We start from the raw sequence: 8972 nt of genomic DNA, 5'->3' as shown, positions 1-8972 counted from the left end.
CTTGGTTGGAGTTAAGCCAAGATATTTTATATTATTTGGGGTTATTGTAAAAAATGTTGTTTTTAAAATTTCTCTTATGGCCCATTTAATATTTGTATAAAGGAGGTCTACTGGTTTGTTTGTTTGTTTTTAGTTAGTTGTCAGCGTTCATTTTTAAAATGACTTAGACAACTGAAGACAATTGTTAGCTGCAGCCATCCCTAGTGACAAGTAGGGTAGAGGCGGTGCACTCTCCTTTTGCTTCCGACTTCTTCCCCTTTCCACATGAACTTTGAAGCACTTGATAAACAGAAGACATGCCCAGGACATCAGTGGGCTTGTGTAGAACAGAAGTGGGAATTTTTCCATCAGGAAGGAGTTCTCATAGAGCCTATAAATCCATGTTACCAGAAATCATCCAGTCTGTCCATTTCTAGTCTGAGCACAGAGCACAGCTTGTCCATGCCAGCATTTCCTAAGAGGAGGGAGGAGCCCTTGGTGGGGATAAATAGGCTTTAATGTGCACTGGGGACAACAACATGCCAGGCAAGCAGCAACCCTGAATATCAGGATTCAGCTATTACAGAGGCTGGCAGCTGGCTGGAATAAGCTCTGCAGGTAATGCCCAGGGACAGAGAAGGAACCTTCCCAGGACTGTGCAGTACTGGCTCCTGCCTGCAACTTCTGTTTGTGGGGTGGGGCAAGGGCTTTGCTGAGATACTGGCTTACAATCAGGGAACATTTCTTGGGTTCATAGAATCTTCTCTCTGGTCAGTTTCTCTTGCTTGTGGTAGATACAGATGCTGTGTTCTCTGCTTGTGGAGAGTAAATGGAGCCTGCTTCTCTGACTCCACAGGGAGGGAAGTTTAGAGAGATGTCTAGCTTGCATGCTGCTGTCATAGCTAGGGTGAGACAGGACTGTTGCAGAGTCACTCTGGTGGAGGAGGCAGCTCTGCCATGCTCACATCACAGAGGAGATGCCTGGGGGGGTGGGATCCCACTTCCCTCTTAGATACCAGATCCCCTGGCCAAGCAGAGGGGCTTCCGCCTCAACTAGGGAAGCAAAGAAGGCTCAGTCACTGAGCCACGTCTCCTGCTGTATGAACCGAGCAGCCTCTTTTCTCTGGAAATAATTTTGGCACAAAATATTGTTTAGTGCTCTTCCAAAGAAATGGTTGCATCAGACTGAAAGTAAAGCGCAGGGTAAAGGCAGCCAAGTTGTTGAGGCCCTGGCTCCTCTGAGGGAGTGTCACAGCCACAGGGGCAAGTGGCTTAGCACCAACACACCCTTCTCTGCTCCCCCAGCTCCCTGTGTGCTCCCCTAGTCTTCTCTCCCAGCCTTCTTCCCTTTGCTTCCTCCTGCTTTCTCTCACTCTCCCCCTCCCTCCTCCTATCTCTCTGCCCCTCTGTTTTCCATTTATCTCTCCTTCCTTTCTCCACACTTCTCCCCTCTCTTCTCTATCCCCTCCCATCTCTCCTCTCATCTCTCTCGTCTCTTCTTCCTCCTCTCTCCTCTTTCCTCTCTCCTCCCTCCTCTCTCTTCTCCCCTCCCCCTATATTCCTCTCTCCTCTTTCCTCTCTTCACTCTCATATTCACTTGCCCCTCTTCACTCCACTCTCTTCTTTCCTTTCTCCTATCTCCACTTCTTCCTCTGCCTCACATTCATTTACCATCCACCTTCACCTTTACACAGCTGAACAAATGGTCAGAGGCTAAAGGAAGATAGCCATGATTACCATAATTGCAAGCTTTCAACTATACCCCATGATTGATACCTGTGGATCCCCACTTCAGGTATGTATAGAGGACATGGACCACTAGACATTCTCTAAAACAACTCCTGATGCCCACAATAAGCCAGCCACTTACCAGTCATGTAACCTGGACCCTCACCAAGCTGCACAGAGAGGTGACCCTAACATGTCCCTTCAAATCTCTGAATCTTGGTTCTCTGCTATGAAACTGGCTTCTGCAACAGCACTTCCTCCATGGTAGTAGGGAGCTCATGATGGAGTACTGCCATCTGAGAGGCCAGAACATCTCCCGTAGGCAGTCACAGAGGCAGGAAGGGCAGCAGTACAAAGCACAATGCCAGCCAGGGTGGGAAAACTAGGAGATGGTCAGAGCACCAGATGGCCTTCCCAGACTCAAAGCGTGTTTTCTTTCCAGCCTGGAGAACAGAGACGATGGCCTTCATTGCAGCTCTGGGGCTTATGATAGCTGGGATCTGCCTTGGTGTTCTCTGCTTCCCAGATGGCACATTAGAAAGAGACACTCTATTCCATGAAGACCAAGAAAACGGGACACAACTGGACAGTCTCACATTGGCCTCAATCAATGCTGACTTTGCCTTCAGCCTCTACAAGAAACTGGCTTTTAAGAATCTACATGAAAATATTGTCTTCTCCCCACTTAGCATCTCAGCTGCCTTGGCCCTCGTGTCCCTGGGAGCAAAGGGCAAGACCCTGGAAGAGATTCTAGAAGGTCTCAAGTTCAATCTTACAGAGACCTCTGAAGCAGACATCCACCAGGGCTTTGGACATCTCCTACAGAGGATCAGCCAGCCAGGGGACCAGGTACAGATCAGCACAGGCAGTGCCCTGTTTGTTGAAAAGCACCTGCAGATCCTGGCTGAGTTCCAGGAGAAGGCAAGGGCTCTGTACCAGGCTGAGGCCTTCACAGCTGACTTCCAGCAGTCTCATGAGGCCAAAAAGCTCATCAATGACTATGTGAGCAATCAGACCCAGGGGATGATCAAGGAACTGGTCTCAGACCTGAATGAGAGGACACTGATGGTGCTGGTGAACTACATCTACTTTAAAGGTGAGAGTGGTCACTGCCTGGGAGTGGAGGGAGAGGATCTTGGTGGGGTAACTTGTGTCCTTTATGCTAATCATTGTCAAGAAGGTGCCCAAAGTCTTGGAGACATGTGTGCCTAACTTCTTGTCACTCACCAGTCTCCTCTTCTGAGCTTTCTGGACAATGGTTGTGTTCCTGGTACATGCTGAGTTCTCAGTCTACTAGGGCTGATAATTGACTATGACTTAACCGTAGTTACAAGCAGCATGTCATACCTCACATGCCCTGTCCTACCTGCTGGTCAGAAGTCATGACTACTCCATGCAGAGACAGGTTCCCTCAGGATTCCTACTGCAGGCATTTCTAATATGTTCCTATAGCAGATGTCCATATCTACTGGAGAGCCTATGTCCCTAGGTGAGTCCAGGTGGGATGGGGACTTCTTGATCTTAAAGAGCCTAGAGACAGTAATTGGAACAGGGAAGGTAGCCTATCCCACACCCTGTGGGCGGTTACTGTGCAGTACTTCTCCTCTGAGCCTTTTCTATAATGAACTTTTCCTGGGCATGGAGAAGCAAGGGCTGAGTAATAGCCATTAGAGATGAGGAAGTGTCAGCCAAGCTGTGTTTAGTGTCTGACTGCTTTGTATAATATTGCTTTTGTAAAATAAATAGCCATTTATCATGAAAAGTCAGAATTTCCAAGACATATTCCTGAGCCAGAGATTCTGATGAGACTTGGACACAAGATAGATAGAGACTCAGCTGGAGATGTTATAGGTAATGAACGGTACTGGGGGAATTCCAGACCCATAACATCCTGCCTCATAGACACAGGGAGCAAAGTAACAACCCTGAGATTGGTGCCTGACAGAGGTCATGATGTATCCAGACTTTAAGTTGATTTGGAGCTGATTAAAGTTAGTCCAGGTCAGAGATAAGTCAGGTCTGGGACTATAGGCAGAAGATCAAGCTGACACTGGAAAGAAATATATGACAGGAGGTCAGAGATCAGAAGGACAGAAGACAGAAGGACAGAAGGACACGATGAGACCAGAGCTGCTGTGGGCTGGGTATGGTGGAAGCAGAGTGACAGCCTGAAGGGTTAGATTACAGGTCGTGGCTCTCTCAACTCTCTCCAGGGCACAGGCTCAAGTGCTGCATGGTGTGAGGTGGGATGTATGTCTAGGTTGTGAGATTCTAAGAGTAAGAGCTTATTTAACTATCAGGTCCCTCATGTGTGTTGGTAGTAGAGGCATAAACTAGAAATTTGGGATAAACATGAGCTGCTTATCTGTAATTTGTGGAGCCTGTCATAGCCCGTGTGTGTGATAAAGACTCATTACCCAAGTCTTAGCTCACAATCTATGGATTATGAACTGCTCATGATGTAGGAGATCTTATTCTTTTTTCTCCTGTTTCCCCTAAAACCTGTCCCACAAGCTATTGCCTTCTAGACATGGTTCCCCTGAGGAAGATGGGACCCTCAACTCTCCCTGTCTACACTACAGTCTCACCACTTTTACACTTGTCTCTCTTACACACTCCACCCCAGACCCCTGACTGTCAGGAACTCAAGTAGCCAAGCTGTGGTTTTGAGGTTCCTCTATCCAAACCATGACTGGAGAAAATCCTCATAGATATCAGCTTCATCAAGTACCATGCTTTCTCCAATTCAGTATATGTCACATTTACAGACAATCTGAGTGACTGAAGATGCATGGATTGCTATGACAACTCAAAAGCTGAGCAAAAATCGAGAGGAGATAGAGTGTCCTGCAGTTACAACATGATCATTTGCCTTATTTTTAGGCAAATGGAAGATGCCCTTTAATCCCCATGACACATTTGAGTCAGAGTTCTACTTAGATGTGAAGAGGTCTGTGAAGGTACCCATGATGAAAATTAAGGCTCTGACCACACCCTACTTCCGGGATGAGGAGCTGTCCTGCACTGTGGTGGAGCTGAAGTACACAGGAAATGCCAGCGCCCTGTTCATCCTCCCTGACCAGGGCAGGATGCAGCAGGTGGAAGCCAGCTTGCAACCAGAGACCCTGAGGAAGTGGAAGAACTCTCTGAGGCCCAGGTGACTGTCCTCAGGATCCAGAACTGACCTGGATCCCTGTCGTGCTGTTGCATTATGGCCGGTGTCCCTATACTTTGGAGTCACACTAGTACCCAGTGAGGTGGTGGACACTTCCTAGGAGACAGGTGGACTTGAATTTAATTTCCCTCTGCTTATTATGTATTTTGGGGCCTGAGTTGCTGTCAGTGTTCACAAGATGGGATCAGCTAGAAAAAGGACCTGAGATTTCCTCCCTCTAACAGACTGTAAGTTACACGGAATCTAGAATGAGTTGGAAGGCAGAGGGAATTGTGATTGACAGATGAGCTCTGAGAATCAGCTCTGCCATCTCATCCCTCAATACTCATCATTCATCATACATAGAATAAGACTTGAAGTCCTACTATGTGCCATATGATGTAGGCTCTGAAAGTATATCAGAGACTGAAGCACAAACATACTCTTTGGGCTCCTTTTGTAATTGGTGAAGAGAGAGTGTAGGAATGAAAGTTAAATTAACCATCGTTTAGTAGGTAAAAATGTGGGAAAGGGTGAAGTTAAGAAGGGGGGAGTATCCAAAGATTAGGAAAGTTGGAGTCTGATGCAGTGTGCAATTTTAAAGAGAAGGCTCATTAGAAGATGTTTTAGGGTTGCCATGCCAGGGGAGAATTGCATTGTGGATGTAGGAGGAAAGCATTCAAGGTCAAGGAACAGCTAGGATCAAGTCAGGTTGCCTGTCCACTCTAAACACTCTCAGGCCCTGGTGGAAAATTAATGCATTAGGAAGAACAAAGTCAAGTCATCTAGGCATGGGTGGGAAGAGGACTTCTCTCTAGGGAGAGGGCTCTCTGGACAGGAACCCCAGTGACATGGTCGATTGAGGGGGTCACAGAGTCCAGGGACTCTTACCTTGCTGTTTTTTATTCTCAGGAAAATAAGTGAGCTATACCTGCCCAAGTTCTCCATCTCTACTGACTACAGCCTGAAGAACATCCTTCCAGAGCTGGGGATTAAGGCAATCTTCTCCAAACAAGCTGACCTGTCTGGGATCACAGAAGCCAAGGACCTGGTAGTGTCTCAGGTAAGGCAAGAAGCACAGGGTGCTTCACCTTGGGTCCTGAGGTGAGGGGCATGTGGGATGTGGGGGTGGTACATGAGAGAGAACTCCTACATTTCTGAGGTTCCTTAACAAATGACCATTCTCTACCCCTGTACGTAAGCTCACCCAGGAGCCCATTGTGGGGAAGGACCTAGAGTTGCTTCATAGAACCATGGATACCAACCTGTGTTGTACTGCAGGGCAACATACAGTACACTGCAGGCCAAGTCACTTCCAGCTTTAGCTTCTCTACTGCAGCGCTGGGATAGTATTTCTTGACTAGCACACATGGGAGGAGAGGCCCTTGGTCTTGTGAATGTTCTGTGCCCCAGTATAGGGAAATGCCTGGGAAAGGAAGCAGGAGTGGGCGGGTTGGGGAGCAGGGGCTGGGGGTAGGGGATAGGGGGTAGGAAATTTTCAGAGGGGAAACTAGGAAAGGGGCTAACATTTGAAGTGTAAATAAAGAAAATATCTAATAAAAAAAGTGTTTAAAAAATAGCACACAGAATATCAATAGTAAAAGTAATAACAAGGAATCTATGGCAGTTCTGATGAAAACCCCAAGAATAGGAAAGAAGATGCCTTGGACCCCCATACTACATTCCTAGGTGCACAGCCTGGCAGTGACCAATGTTACCTTCAGTGCCCACTCAGAGCCCTGGGCTCAGATCTGTCCCAGCAGGACATGGCAGTCTGGGAATGTGAAGCCATGGGTTGTACATTGGTGTTGTATACCCCAAGGAGGCTGGAGCAGAAGGGATGCTGAATCACGCAGCTGCCTGTGGAGAAACCCTGACCATTGCCTATCTCCATTCTTCAGTTTGTAGTGGGTTTGAGGGTAGCACAGATTCAAACACTGAGCAGACCCAGGGCATGTGTCAACTCACACACTGAGCAGAGACTTGGGAAATCCATGATTAGAGCTCATGAAAGGAGCAATGAAACACCAGCAGCTGAGGCCAACACTCACTGCTTGCTCCAGATCACTCTCCCTACCCTCCCTGGTGTCCATTGAGTGATGTGTTTCTCTCCCCACAGATGGTGCACAAGGCTATGCTGGACGTGGCTGAGACAGGCACAGAAGCAGTTGCTGCCACGGGGGTCAATTTTCGCATTCGTAGTAGAAGAACTACTCTGTGGTTCAACAGGCCATTCCTGATGGTTATATCTCACACAGATGTTCAGACTACCCTCTTTATAGCCAAAGTCGCTAACCCTAAGTGAGCCTAAAGCTCTCCAAGTTCTGAATATTCCGGCCAGGACTCCGGGACGGAGCCTGCATGTGGATCTCTGTATACATCCTGGCAATCATGCTCTGATTAGCTGTTGCAAAGATGGCTTAGATAGTAACTTCAACGATCTCTATGGGTCACACCTGCCTTTGGACTGTCAGTGTCAGGTTCTCAGGTTTCTTGGGAGCATCTGTGCATGTCTCTGAACCTGGAGTCTGTCTTTATTCTTCTTCCCTGGTGACTCCTCTTTATGTATCCTTATCCCAAACCTAGGCATTAGCAAATACACAGAGTTCCAATACAGGCTCTGAGCACATCTGCTTTCAGCTTGCACAGTCTTGATGGGACCATGCTAGCATCTGGGCCAACCCATGAGAATCAGGCCCAGGACTGAGAGGGGAATCTGCTGCACTGAATGTCATTCCAGCATCTGTGAAGACCTGGTGCCATGCTCTTAGGTTATGCTTTCCTTCTGCAGGCTTTGCCACTCAGTGCCCCTTGCAGGGCCCCCTGACCTTGCCAACATCTGGCACAGAGTTGTAGCCCAAATTCCTGCAGCTGCATGGGACTGAGGGTCAGAGCAGCTCCTCTTCCCCTGGCACGCCTACTCAGGGCAGAGTAGTAACCTCTCTCTAAATTCCCAGCTGACCAACCTCACACAAAAGATGAACACCACCAACCAAAATAGAAGGCAGGAGCAAAGGATCAATAAACATATACCTACACAAAAAGTGCCCAGGCAGTATTCTCTCAGCTCCTGTTGGAAGGGAGTGCCTCTAGTGACAACATAGTAGTAGATATTGTCACTCACTCTGTGACTCCTCTGATAGGCCCCTGACCTACATGCTATTAACAGTCTCTTCAATGGAAAAGGAAACTGAGACACTTGACAATTTCCCATGACTGTGGGGAATTGGGCTATGCACAGACAGGCTGGTCTCCAGTTGAGGTGTGGTCTAAACCCCCAAAAGGGTGATAATTCACCTACATGACACAGTAGGCGGTCCCTTATGCTCCTGAAACTCTGGCTCCTGCCTAAGTTACTGCCCCCCCACAGCCCTCACAAGAGAAGCATGGCTAGAAGTCACATAGGCAATGGCCCAAGCTTCTGACTTTCAGGCTAAACTCCTCCCCAGTTACCTAGCAACAGTAAAGACCATAAAAAGGGCTGTTCGGCCCCTCCTTGCTCTTACTTGTCTCTTTCTTACTTCTTGCCCCTCACTTTTACCCTCTCTCTCCTCTCTTTGTCTTCTCTCCTCTCTCTTCTCTCTTTGTCTTCTCCTCTTCTCCTCTCTTCTCTCCTCTTTTCTCTCCCTCTTACTCTCTTTCTCTCTTCCCAATGTGTCTGTTAGGCATCACCCTGAGACTGGGACACCACATGCATTCTATGAGTGCTGACAATCTTATATCCCTCCATCCTTCCTGGATGCAGCCTGTGTATCTAAGGACCCTGGTGCTGAATGCATTTGCTCCTGTTGGTGAGCTGGTTCTGGAACTTGTGGGCAAATCTGAGTCCATCTCTTCTTCAGTCTAGGACCTAGATGTCAGGGTTTACTTCTCCTCCCTCCCTGGGCATTGAGAGTTTCTCCTCTCTTGTCCATCACTTGTTGCCTTGGTGAAGAACCCTCAACAGGGAGCAACCCCATGTTCAATCAAAGTAACAGTCTTGGTGGGGTAAGATACGTGCCTGAAAACACTGCCATTCATTGAGGTTGATTACCTGGGAACTTCCTGCATGGCTAAGTGGTATCTACATCCTGAATATCCATTTTATAATAATTTTATAATAAACAGTGGG

General features: G+C 47.8%; 1 protein-coding gene across 1 annotated transcript; it reads left to right on the top strand.

The window, feature by feature from the left end:
• The first annotated feature begins 2163 nt into the window (after nucleotides 1-2163).
• On the top strand, nucleotides 2164-7166 carry LOC110325003 (serine protease inhibitor A3C). The gene is made up of 4 exons (XM_021202783.1): nucleotides 2164-2803; nucleotides 4591-4864; nucleotides 5774-5924; nucleotides 6981-7166. Exons 1-4 carry the CDS (start codon nucleotides 2167-2169, stop codon nucleotides 7164-7166), a joined length of 1248 nt encoding a protein of 415 aa, XP_021058442.1. The 5' UTR covers nucleotides 2164-2166.
• The last annotated feature ends 1806 nt before the right edge of the window (nucleotides 7167-8972 follow it).

This window comes from Mus pahari, chromosome 7 (genome assembly GCF_900095145.1).
Source record: "Mus pahari chromosome 7, PAHARI_EIJ_v1.1, whole genome shotgun sequence".
NCBI classification, from domain to species: Eukaryota; Metazoa; Chordata; class Mammalia; order Rodentia; family Muridae; genus Mus; species Mus pahari.
Note: the sequence above shows the minus strand (reverse complement) of the source record. Positions and strands in the feature narration are given on the sequence as shown.

Coding starts and splice junctions, on each gene's coding strand:
- LOC110325003 (XM_021202783.1), top strand. CDS start 2,167: ATGGCCTTCATTGCAGCTCTGGGGCTTATGATAGCTGGGATCTGCCTT. Junction 2,804..4,590: donor GAACTACATCTACTTTAAAG/GTGAGAGTGGTC, acceptor CCTTATTTTTAG/GCAAATGGAAGATGCCCTTT. Junction 5,925..6,980: donor AGGACCTGGTAGTGTCTCAG/GTAAGGCAAGAA, acceptor CTCTCCCCACAG/ATGGTGCACAAGGCTATGCT.